Source organism: Thermobia domestica, chromosome 8 (genome assembly GCF_964235325.1).
Source record: "Thermobia domestica chromosome 8, izTheDome1.hap1.1, whole genome shotgun sequence".
Classification (NCBI taxonomy): domain Eukaryota; kingdom Metazoa; phylum Arthropoda; class Insecta; order Zygentoma; family Lepismatidae; genus Thermobia; species Thermobia domestica.
In genome coordinates this window covers 181,340,666-181,353,835 of record NC_137461.1, presented here as the reverse complement: position 1 = coordinate 181,353,835, position 13,170 = coordinate 181,340,666, and the positions used below count along the sequence as shown (strand labels likewise).

Sequence of the window (13,170 nt, the reverse complement as noted above, 5' to 3'; positions counted from 1 at the left end):
GAAACATAAGCGAGATAAAACTGTCCCGGGAAACTTTTACCCCCTGCCATATTATTCATACTAGCGTACATAGTTAAAAGTTTACTACATATCTGACACCTACATCCCACACTAAAACCAACAATAAAATTCTACTTCCGCCAACCATTCCAACAATGAGAAACAGAAGGGGGTAAAATAGTGCCGGGAAATTTTTACCCCCTGCCATATTATTCATACTAGCGTACATAGAAAGTGTTTACTACGTATATGGCACGTACATCCCTCACTAAAACCAACAAAATTTCACCTCCACCAACCATTCCAACAATGAGAAACACAAATGCGTAAAACTGTCCCGGGAAATTTTTACGCCCCTGCCATATTATTCATACTAGCGTACATAAATAAAAGTTTACTACATATATGACACCTAAATTCCTCACTAAACCAACAACAAAATTTCACTTCTCCCAACCATTCCAACAATGAGAAACACAAGGTGGGTAAAACTGTCCCGGGAAAATTTTTCCCCCCATGCCATATATTTCATACCAGCGTACATAGAAAAAACTTCCTATATATATGACATCTACATCCCTCACTGAAACTAAGAATAAAATTTTATTTCCCCCAACAATTCCAACAATGAGAAACAAAAGGGGGTAAAAGTGTTCGGGAAAATTTTAAAACTCCTGCCATATTATTCATACTAGCGTACATAGAAAAAAGTTTATTACATATATGCCAAATACATCCCTCACTAAAACCAACAACAAAATTTCAACTTCACCAAGAATTCCAACAACGAGAAACATAAGAGATATAAAACTGTCCCGGGAAATTTTTACCCCCTGCCATATTATTCATACTAGCGTACATAGTTAAAAGTTTACTACATATATGACTCCTACATCCCTCACTACAACCAACACCAAAATTTCACTTCCGCCATGCATTCCAACAATGAGAATCAGAAGGGGGTAAAATCGTCCCGGGAAATTTTTACCCCCCTGCCATATTATTCATACTATCGTACATAGAAAAAGTTTAATACGTATATGGCACGTACATAACTCACTAAAACCAAACCCAAAATTTCACATCCCCCAACCATTCCAACAATGAGAAACACAAATGCGTAAAACTGTCCCGCGAAATTTTTACACCCCTGCCATATTATTCATACTAGCGTGCATAGAAAAATGTTTACTACATATGTAACACCTACATCCCTAACTAAAACCAACATCAAAATTTCACTTCCCCAATAACTCGAACAACGAGAAGTACAACGGGAGGAAAAACTGTCCCCGGAAATTTTTACCCCCCTGCCATATTATCCATACTAGCGTACATAGATAAAAGTTTCTACGTACCTGACACCTACATCCCTCACTGAAACCAACAACAAAATTTCAACTTACCCAACAATTGCAACAATGAGAAGCAAAAGAGGGGTAAACCTTCCCGGGAAATTTTTAACCCTTGCCGCATTATACATACTACTGTACATAGATAAAAGTTTACTACATATATGACACCTACGTCCCACACTAAAACCAACTACAAAATTTCACCTCCCCCAGCAGTTCCAACAGTGAGAAACAAAAAGGGGTTAAAACTGTGCCGGGAAATTTTTACCCTTCTGCCATATTGTTCATACTAGCGTACATAGAAAAAGGTTTACTACATATATGACACCTACATCCTTCACAAAAACAAACAAAAAATTTCTCCTTCCTTAACAATTCCAAAGACGAGAAAACAAAGGGGGTAAAACTGTCCCGGGAAATTTTTACCCTCCTGCCATATTGTTCATACTAGCGTACATAGATAAAAGTTTACTACATATGTCACACCTACATCCCTCACTGTAACCAACAACAAAATTTCACCTCCCCCCCACAATTCCAACAATGAGAAGCACAAGGTGGGTAAAACTGTCCCGAGAAATTTTTACCCCCCTGCCGTATTTTTTACACTAGCGTACATAGATAAAAGTTTACTACATAAATGACACCAACATCCCCCACTAAAACCAACGAAAAAATTTCACGTCCGCCAACAATTCCAACATTGAGAAACACAAGGGGGTAAAACTGTGCCGGGAAATTTTTACCCGCCTGCCATGTTATTCATACTGGCATACATAGATAAAAGTTTACTACATATATGACACCTACATCCTTTGCTAAAACCAACAACAAAATTTCACTTCCGCCAACCACTCCAACAATGAGAATCAGAAGGGGGAAAATTGTCCCGGGAAATTTTTACCCCCTGCCATATTATTCACACTAGCGTACACAGAAAAATTTACTACGTATATGGCACCTATATCCCTCACTAAAACCAACAAAAATATTTCACCTCCCCCAACCATTCCAACAATGAGAAACACAAATGCGTAAAACTGTCCCGGAAAATTTTTACCCACCTGCCATATTATTCATACAACTTTACATAAAAAAGTTTACTACATATATGACACTTACATCCCTCACTAAAATCAAGAACAAAATTCTTCCTCCCCCAACCATTCCAAGAATGAGAAAAACAAGGGAGGTAAAAATGTCCCGGGAAATTTTTACCCCCTGCCATATTAATCATACTAGCTTACATAGATAAAATTTACTACTTATATGAAACCTACGTCCCTCACTGAAACTAAGAATAAAATTTTATTTCCCCCAACAATTCCAACAATGAGAAAAAAAAGGGAGGTAAAAGTGTCCCGCAAAATTTTAACCCTGCTGCCATATTGTTCATACTAGCGTACATAAATAATATTTACTACATATATGGCACCTACATCCCTCACTAAAACCAACCGCAAAATTTCACGTCCACCAACCATTCCAACAATGAGAAACACATGGGGGTAAAACTGCCCCGACAAATTTTTACCCCCTTGCCATATTATTCATACTATCGTACATAGAAAAAGGTTTACTACATATATGACACCTACATTCCTCACTAAAATCAACAACAAAATTTCACCTCCCCCAACACTTGTAACAATGAGAAAAACAAGAGGGGTAAAACTGCGCCTGGAAATTTTTATCCCCCTGCCATATTATTTATAGTAGCATACTTAGAAAAAATTTACTACATATATGACATTTACGTCCCTCACTATAACCAACAACAAAATTTCCTTTCCCCCAACCATTCCAACAATGATAAACACAAGGGGGGTAAAACTGTCCCGAGAAATTTTACCCCCTGCCATATTATTCATACTAGCGTACATAAATAAAAGTTTAATTCATATATGACACCTACATCCCTCAATAAACTAAGAACAAAATTTCACCTCCCCCAACCATTCCAACAATAAGAAACACAAAGGGGGTAAAACTGTCCCGGGAAATTTTTACGCACCTGCCATATTATTTATACTAGCGTACATAGATAAAAGTTTTGTACATATATGACACCTACATCCCTCACTAAAACCAACAACAAAATTTCTCCTCCCCCAACAATTCCAACAATAAGAAAAAAGGGTAAAACTGTGCCGGGTAATTTTTACCCCCTGCCATATTATTCATACTGGCGTACATACAAAATGTCTATTACATATATGACAAATACATCCCTCACTAAAATGTACAACAAAATTTCAACTTCACAAACAATTCCAACAACGAGAAACATAAGGGAGATAAAACTGTCCCGGGAAATTCTTACCGCCTGCCATATTATTCATACTAGCGTACATAGTTAAAAGTTTACTACATATATGACACCTACATCCCTCACTAAAACCAACAACAAAATTTCACTTCCGCCAACCATTCCAACAATGAGAAACAGAAGGGGGTAAAATTGCCCCCTGAAATTTTTACCCCCGTACCATATTATTCATACTAGCGTACAAAGAAAAAGTTTGCTACATATAAGACACCTACATCCCTCACTGAAACCAACCACAAAATTTCACCTCCCACAACCATTCCAACAATGAGGAACACAAGGAGGGTAAAACAGTCCCGAGGAAATTTTTACCCCCCTGCATTATTATTCATACCAGCCTACATAGATAAAAGTTTACTACATATATGAGACTTACATCCCTCACTATAACCAACAACAAAATTTCACTTCCCTCAACGCTTCCAACAATGAGAAACAAAAGGGTTGTAAAACTGTGCCGGGAAATTTTTATTCCTTTGCCATATTATTCGTAGTAGCGTAAATAAAAAAAATTTACTAAATATATGATACCTACATCCGTCACTAAAACCAACAACAACATAATTTTACCTGCCCCAACAATTCCAACACTGTGAAACACAAGGGGTGTTAAAAAATGTCCCGGGAAATTTTTACCCCCTGCCATATTATTGATACTAGCGTACGTAGAAAAAAGTTTACTACATATGGAATCCTACACCCCTCACTAAAACCAACAAAAAAATTTCAATTTCCCCAACAATTCCAACAACGAGAAACACAAGGGGGATAAAACTGTCCGGGAAATTTTTAGCCTCCTGCCATATTGAACATACTATCGTACATAGTTAAAAGTTTTACTACATATATGACACTTACATCCCTTACTAAAACCAACTACAAAATTTCTCTTCCGCCAACCATTCCAACAATGAGAAACAGAAGTGGGTAAAATTGTCTCGGGAAAATTTTACCCCACTGCCATATTATTCATACTAGCGTACACTGATAAAAGTTTACTACATATATGACACCTACATCCCTCACTAAAACCAACAACAAAATTTCACCTCCCCCAACCATTCCAACAATGAGAAACACAAATGCGTAAAACTGTCCCGGGAAATTTTTACCTCCCTGCCATATTATTCATACTAGAGTACATAGAAAAAGTTTACTGCATAAATGACAGTTACATCTCTCAGTATAACCAACAACAAAATTTCATCTACCCCAACCATTCCAACAATGAGAAACACAAATTCGTAAAACTGTTCCGGGAAATTTTTACCCCCTGCCATATTATTCATACTACTTTACATAGAAAAAAGTTTACTACATATATGACATTTATATCCCTCCCTAAAACCAACAACAAAATTTTACCTCCCTTCAACCATTCCAACAATGAGAAACACATGAGGTGTTCAACTGTCCCGGGAAATTTTTACCCCCTGCCATATTATTCATACTATCGTACATAGAAAAAAGTTTTCTACTTATATGACACCTACATCCCTCACTGAAACTAAGAAGAAAATTTCACCTCCCCCAACAATTCCAACAATGAGAAACAAAAGGGAGGTAAAAGTGTCCCGGAAAATTTTTACCCCCCTTCCATATTATTCACACTAGCGAAAATAGATAAGAGTTTACTACATTCTCTCTGACTGTTCCAGAGGAATTAAGAATATTATTATCTTTGTATATTTTCTGCAACTGTCCCGGTAGTGGTCAAATTGTAGTTATTACTCGTTTCGCCTGTTGAGACCTTTTCCCAGTATCAAAAGACCTACAACATATCACGATTTGAATTATTTTCACGGAAATCCAGCTATTTCCAAACACTAGACATGTATTGGCAAATTGTCAGTAATTGCTGGTTTCGTCTACTGAGACTTTTTGCGAGGATCAAAAACATATCGTGCTTTCAGACTTTTCCACCGAAATGAAAAATATTTTTGTCATCAGCTATTTTTAAAAAATGTGAATTGTAATGGCGGAACGGACAGTGGTTGGTAGTTGCGCTTATTGACACTTTTTCCAGGATGACAATATCTGCAATATATAGCGGTTTCAATTACTTTCACCGAGATCTATCTTATCATTATCTTCGGCTGTTTTCAGAAAGGTTTCTCTGTAGAGCGCAAATAGTCAGTGATTGGTGTTTGCACCCATTATGACTTTCTCCTAGGACAAAATATCTACCTCATATTACGGATTCGGACTATCCCACCGAAATTCAGAATATTATTATTTTCGCCTGTTTTCAAAAAGGAGTTGTCTAGGAGTTTTCAAAAAGGGTCAGTGATTGATGCTGCCTCCATTGACACTTCTTTCCCAATTTAAAAAAATCTACAATCACGATTTCAGACTTCACAGAATTGGAATACATTATTATCTTCGGCTATTTTCGAAAAGTTTGCCTTGTAGTGGCCAAACTCTTAGTGATTGGTGCTTCCGCCTATCGAGACATTTTCCCAGGATGACAAGATCTACAACATATCACGGCTTCGGTTATTTTCACCGAAATCCAGCTTATTATTATCTTCGACTGTTCTAAAAAAACAAAAAAAAAAGAGTGATCGTTTAGCTCAAAACTGTCAGTGATTGTTAGTTGCACGGAGATTGAAAATATCCTAAAAGATTAACGATTTTTGACTTTTCCACCAGATTATATTAATGTCTTCGGCTGTTTTCAAATTGTGGCCCTGATGGTGATTGTGGTGAATGCAGGAAATAAAAATATTTTCTCAGGGTCAAAATATCTGCAACGTATCACGATTACAGTATATTCTCGGGAAATTCGGAAAATAAAATGTGGGTCATTAAGAGCCAAATTGTCAGTGATTTGTGCTTTTATCCCAAGTTCACAAGACTTCAAACATGTCAGGGTTTCAGATTTTTAAGCCAAAATTAAGAATATTTATATCTCCGACTATTTTTAAAATTTGGCCCTCTAGTGGCCGAACGCTCAGTGATTGGTGATTACTTCCATTGAGATTTTATTCCTGGATCACAAAACCTATAACACATCGCGGTTTCAGACTTTTCCACATAAAATAAGAATATACCAACCCTCGGCTATTCTTAAAAAGTGTCCTTGTAGTGTTCAAACTGCCAGTAATATCTTTTTGCGAATGTTAAAATATTTTCCCAGGATCACAATATCTACAACATGTGACAGTTTCAATTATTTTCACCGAAATCCTGCTCATCATCATCTTCGGCTACTTTCAAAAAGTGACCTTGTAGTGAGTTACCGGGACAATTCATGGTTAAACCCACTGAGACGATTTGAAAGGTTCAAAATATCTATACTGTATCACGGTTTGAAACATTCTCACCGAAATTCAGACTATAATTGTCTCCGGTTGTTTTCAAAGGAGTGTCCCTGAAGTAGACAAACTGTCACTGATAGGCCCTTTTCCCTATTTAGACTAACCCACGAACAGAAGACGTACAACATACGACGGTTTCACACATTTCCAGAGAAATTAAGAATATTATTATCTTCGAATGTTCTCAAAACGGGCGGCTATTCAGTCGCAAAACTATCGGTGTTTGGATATTGCATCCATTAAACCTTTTTCTCTGGATCGAAATATTTAAATCATATCACGATTGGTGTATTTTCCACGGAAATCAAGAATATCGTTATCTTCAGCTGTTTTCCAAAAATTGGCTCTGTAAAGGGGAAATGTTAAGTGGTTGTTTCATTCCCTATTCAGACTTTGTCCAAAGATCACTTTTAAAATGAACGAACTTTTAAAATGAAATTAAGGATATTATTATCGTCGGCTATTTTCAAAAAATTGGTCAAAAAATGATCTCTTGCGTCGTGCATTGAGACTTTTTACAGGATCAAACAATGTTCAACATTTCAAGCGTTCTGACTTCCACCAAAATTCAAATATATTCTAATCTTCGACTATTTTCAGAATGTGGCCTGTAGTGGTCGAACTGTCATTGATTTGTGGCAGCGCCTATGAAACTTCTCCAGGATGAAAAGATCTACATCATATCACGATTTCAGTTATTTTCATCGAAATCCAGTTAATTATTATCTTTGGCTATTTTCAAAAATGTGACTTTGTACTGCCAAACTGTCAGTGATTGGCGCTTGCGCTTATTGACACTTTTCCCAGGATGACAATATCTGCAATATATAGCGGTTTCAATTACTTTCACCGAGATCTATCTTATCATTATCTTCGGCTGTTTTCAGAAAGGTTTCTCTGTAGAGCGCAAATAATCAGTGATTGGTGTTTGCACCCATTATGACTTTCTCCTAGGATAAAATATCTACAACACATCACAGTTTTGGACTATCCCACCGAAATTCAGAATATTATTATTTTCGCCTGTTTTCAAAAAGGAGTCCTCTAGTGGTCAAAGGGTCAGTGACTGATGCTGCCTCCATTGACACTTCTTTCCCAGTTTAGAAATATCTACAATATATCACGATTGCAGACTTCACAGAATTGGAATACATTATTAACTTCGGCTATTTTCGAAAAGCTTGCCTTGTAGTGGCCAAACTCTCAGTGATTGGTGCTTGCGCCTATCGAGACATTTTCCCAAGATGACAAGATCTACAACATATCACGGCTTCGGTTAATTTCACCGAAATCCAGCTTATTATTATCCTCGACTGTTCTTTAAAAAAAAAAAAAAAGAGTGATAGTTTAGCGCAAAACTGTCAGTGATTGTTAGTTGCACGGAGATTGAAAATATCCTAAAAGATTAACGATTTTTGACTTTTCCACCAGATTATATTAATGTCTTCGGCTGTTTTCAAATTGTGGCCCTGATGGTGATTGTGGTGAATGCAGAAAATAAAAATTTTCTCAGGGTCAAAATATCTGCAACGTATCACGATTACAATATATCCTCGGGAAATTCGGAATATAAAACGTGGGTCATTAAGAGCCAAATTGTCAGTGATTTGTGCTTTTGCTTCTTGAGAATTTATCCCAAGTTCACAAGACTTCAAACATGTCAGGGTTTCAGACTTTTAAGCCAAAATTAAGAATATTTATATCTCCGACTATTTTTAAAATTTGGCCCTCTATTGGCCAAACGCTCAGTGATTGGTGATTGCTTCCATTGAGATTTTATTCCAGGATCACAAAACCTATAACACATCGCGGTTTCAGACTTTTCCACATAAAATAAGAATATACCAACCCTCGGCTATTCTTAAAAAGTGTCCTTGTAGTGTTCAAACTGCCAGTAATATCTTTTTGCGAATGTTAAAATATTTTCCCAGGATCACAATATCTACAACATATGACAGTTTCAATTATTTTCACCGAAATCCTGCTCATCATCATCTTCGGCTACTTTCAAAAAGTGACCTTGTAGTGGGTTAACGGGACAATTCATGGTTAAACCCACTGAGACGATTTGAAAGGTCCAAGATATCTATACTGTATCACGGTTTGAGACATTCTCACCGAAATTCAGACTATAATTGTCTCCGGTTGTTTTCAAAGGAGTGTCCCAGAAGTAGACAAACTGTCACTGATAGGTCCTTTTTCCTATTTAGACTTTAACCCACGAACAGAAGACGTACAACATACCACGGTTTCACACATTTCCAGAGAAATTAAGAATATTATTATCTTCGACTATTTTCAAAAATGTCCCTGAAGTGGTCAAATTGTCGATGATTGGTGATTACGCCCATTGAGACTTTTTCCTAGGAACACAATATCTGCAACATATCACGGTTTCAGTTATTTTCACCGAAATCTTGCTTATCATTATTTTCGGCTATTTTCAAAAAAGTGGCGCTGTAGTAGCTAAAGCGTCCGCGTTTTTTGGTTGCCTCTATTGAGATTTTATCCCTGGATCAAAAAAACTAAAACATATCACTGAGACTTTTCCACTCAAATTAGGAACATATTTTACCTTCGGTTATTTTCAATAAAGTGTCCCAGTAGATGCCAAACTGTCAGTGATTGGTTGTTGCGTCTATTGACACTTTTTCCCATTATGGGAAGATCTACAGCATATCACGGTATCAGTTATTTTATCCAAAATCCAACTTATCATTATCTTTGGTTACTCTCAAGAACGTGGCTGCGTAATGGCAAAATTTCAAGAACGTGGTTGCGCCTATTGATACTTTTTCCCAGGTTCACAATATCTACAACTTATCACGGTTTTGATTATCTTCACCGAAGTCCAGTTTATTGTTATCTTCCCCAATTTCGAAAACAGTGCCCCTCTCGTGTGCAAACGGTCAGTGATTTATGGTTGCACCGTCTGAGATGTTTTGCCAGGATCAACCTATTTACAACATATCACGGTTTCAGACTTTTCCACAGAAATTCACAATATTAATATCTTCAGCTGTATTTAACAAAGTGTACCTGAAGTGGTCAAACTGTCAGTTGTTGGTGTCTTTCAATATTAAGATTTTTTTCCCAAGATCACAAGACCCTCAACATATCACGGTTTCTGACTTTTCCAGAGGAATTAAGAATATTATTATCTTCGTATATTTTCTGCAACTGTCCCGGTAGTGGTCAAATTTTAGTTATTACTCGTTTCGCCTATTGAGACCTTTTCCCAGGATCAAAAGACCTACAACATATCACGATTTGAATTATTTTCACGGAAATCCAGCTATTTCCAAAAACTAGACATGTATTGGCAAATTGTCAGTAATTGCTGGTTTCGTCTACTGAGACTTTTTGTGAGGATCAAACAACATATCGTGGTTTCAGACTTTTCCACCGAAATGAAAAATATTTTTGTCATCAGCTATTTTTAAAAAATGTGAATTGTAATGGCGGAACGGACAGTGATTGGTAGTTGCGCCTATTGAGACCTTTCCCAGGATCACAAAATCTACAAATTACTACGGTTTCAGTTATTTAAATCGAAATTCGGCTATCATAAAAAAAATTGGCCCTGTAGTGGTAAACTGTAAGTGATTGCTGGTTGCGTCTAGTTAGATTTTTTACCAGATTAGAAAATTTGTAACACATCATGGTTTCAGACTTTTCCACCGAAAAGAAGAATATTATTGTCTTCGATTATTTTTGAAAAGTGCCATCGAGTGGCACAACGGTCAGTGAATTTTGGTTGTGTCTACTGAGACTTTTTCCAGAATAACATGATCTACAACATATCACGAATTTTCAATTATTTTCACCGAAATCCAGCTTACTATTATCCTCTGGTATTTTCGAGAAATGTGGCTTTGTAGTGTTCAAGCTGTCAGCGATTGGTGTTTACACTAACTGAGACTCTTTACCTTGGTCAAAATATGTACAACATCACGGTTTCAGACTTTTGCATCGAAATTGAGAATATCATTATCTTCGGCTCTTGAGAGATTTTTGCAATATCAAAATATCTACAACATATCAAGTTTACAGACTATTCCACAGAGATTAAGAATATTATTATCTTCTGCTACTTTAGGAAAGCTGGCCTTCTTGTGGCCAAAGTGTTACTGGTTGGTGGTTGTGCCCTTTGAGACTTTTTCCCAGGATGACATGATCTAAAACATATCACGGTTTCCGTTAGTTTCGCCGAAATCCTGCTTATTATTATATTCGGATATTTGTCAAAAATATGCCCTTGTATTGACCAAACTGTCAGCGATTGCTGGTTGCTTTCATTGAGACTTCATCCGAAGATCAAAATATTTTCAACATATCACAGTTTCAGACTTTTCCACTGAAATTAAGAATATTTTTGTCTCGTGCTCTTTTCGAAAAAGTCCCTTGTACTGTCCAAACGGTCAGTGATTAGTGGTTGCGCACATTAAGATCCTTTCACCTGAAATTCACAAACTAAGCGATACTCGATGGCCTTGCAGAGCCAATTCAGTTTTATCTGTAAAAAGAAACTACTCCGCAATTATCGCTGCACTCACAGCTACAACTTCTGACATAAGGAATCCCAAAAACCCTGAAGCAAAGTGTCTGCTTTGGTCTGTAACCTGACTGGATTTTATCGTATGTTTGTCAGTGTTTTCTCAGTGCTTCCCATTAATCAATGTACTTAGCCAAGCTTTACAAAAAGCTGACTCATCAATTGCACAAAATTCAAATGTTGCTAGGGGTGTGATCGAAGAGCTAACTAACAATTGAAGCCAAGTCTCATGGGACAAGAAATGGCAAGACATAAAGGCTTTTGATAACGATTTTGACCTAAGGATTTTTCAAAACAAAGATGAGAGTGTTATAGCTACAGATAATAGTTCCAAGCCTAAACGACCTCGAGTGATATCAAAAATCCTAGATGATTTTGTAATTTGTAGTTCAGTAGGGCAGAGAGGTAGAGATGATATGTATCCTGAAACCATTAATTTACAGAAAAGGGATGAATTTGTCAAAAATAAGTGCAAAAGTGACTTTTATTACCCGTTGCTAGACATTTTAACAGAAGAGCTTAAAAGAAGGTTCAGCCGCGAAGCTTTGGAAATAGCTGATGCCAGCGAACGGTTTATCCGAGTAGATGAAGCTGGAGCAGAACCATTCATCAAAATGTTTTCTATACCTGAAGTTGATAGAAATATACTAAAGGCAGAAGTGGTAGTTTTAAGAAGAGTTATGGAAAGTTCTAGTATAGATCTGCAAAGAAACCCGCTAAAAGAAATTGTTGCAAAATTAATAGAAGTTGTACTAACGACCGGCTCAGAGACATACACAAGTTTTGGCACCCTTTTGAAGATTGCTCTCGTTTTGCCATCAAATAGTGCCACCTGTGAGAGATCCTTTTCAGCAATGAGGCTGATTCACAACTGGTTGCGGTGCACTATGGGCCAAGAAAGGATGAACAACTTAATGGTCCTATACTCAGAATCAGATGTTCTAAGAAAATTGGATATAGAGAGTTTGGTTGATATCTACAGCTCAAAAAAGGAAAAAAGAAATTAACCCTTATGTAAAAATAGGCCTAAACCCTCAAGTATTGATCATTTACTCAATAATTAAAAATGTGTTTTTCTCGAAGTTCTCAATGCAATAGTTAGACCTATCATTTTCAATGTCATGACTTAATGTTTTTCATTTTTCGTTTAATACGTTTTAACTAATAAAGAAGTTAAATCCTTAACTTAATGCTTTTAACTTAATACTCGTTTAATACTTTTTTTTTAACTATTAAAGATTTAAAATTAATGCAATTCTTTATTTATTTTGCCCTTTTCCACTACATCTTTTACATATCATACCAGCTATTAGCATGACAGTAAAGCCGTTGAAGTCATTAAATACCCTTTACCTAGACCCCTTGGATGCCCCCCCCCCCCAATATGCTGTGGCAAACTCCGCCTATGTGTAAAGCTTATTTTAGTAGCTAACAATATCACATTAAACAATTACAGATATACCCAACAGTTAATATAAGAAATTTTAAAAATTCCTTCTTTTCCTCTGATGACCGAGCATCATTTTTGACTAACATATTGACTTTTTTATCTCGAAAATGCAAACTTTATTTATTTGAAGATTGATAATATATTTGATGAAAATAAAATTG

General features: G+C 36.5%; 1 protein-coding gene across 1 annotated transcript; it reads left to right on the top strand.

Annotated features, from left to right (window-relative positions):
* The first annotated feature begins 11,975 nt into the window (after positions 1-11,975).
* LOC145692396 (uncharacterized) lies at positions 11,976-12,566 on the top strand. Its single transcript, XM_081767700.1, has one exon. The coding sequence runs from the start codon at positions 11,976-11,978 to the stop codon at positions 12,564-12,566; it is 591 nt and encodes a 196-aa protein (XP_081623826.1).
* Positions 12,567-13,170: the final 604 nt, after the last annotated feature.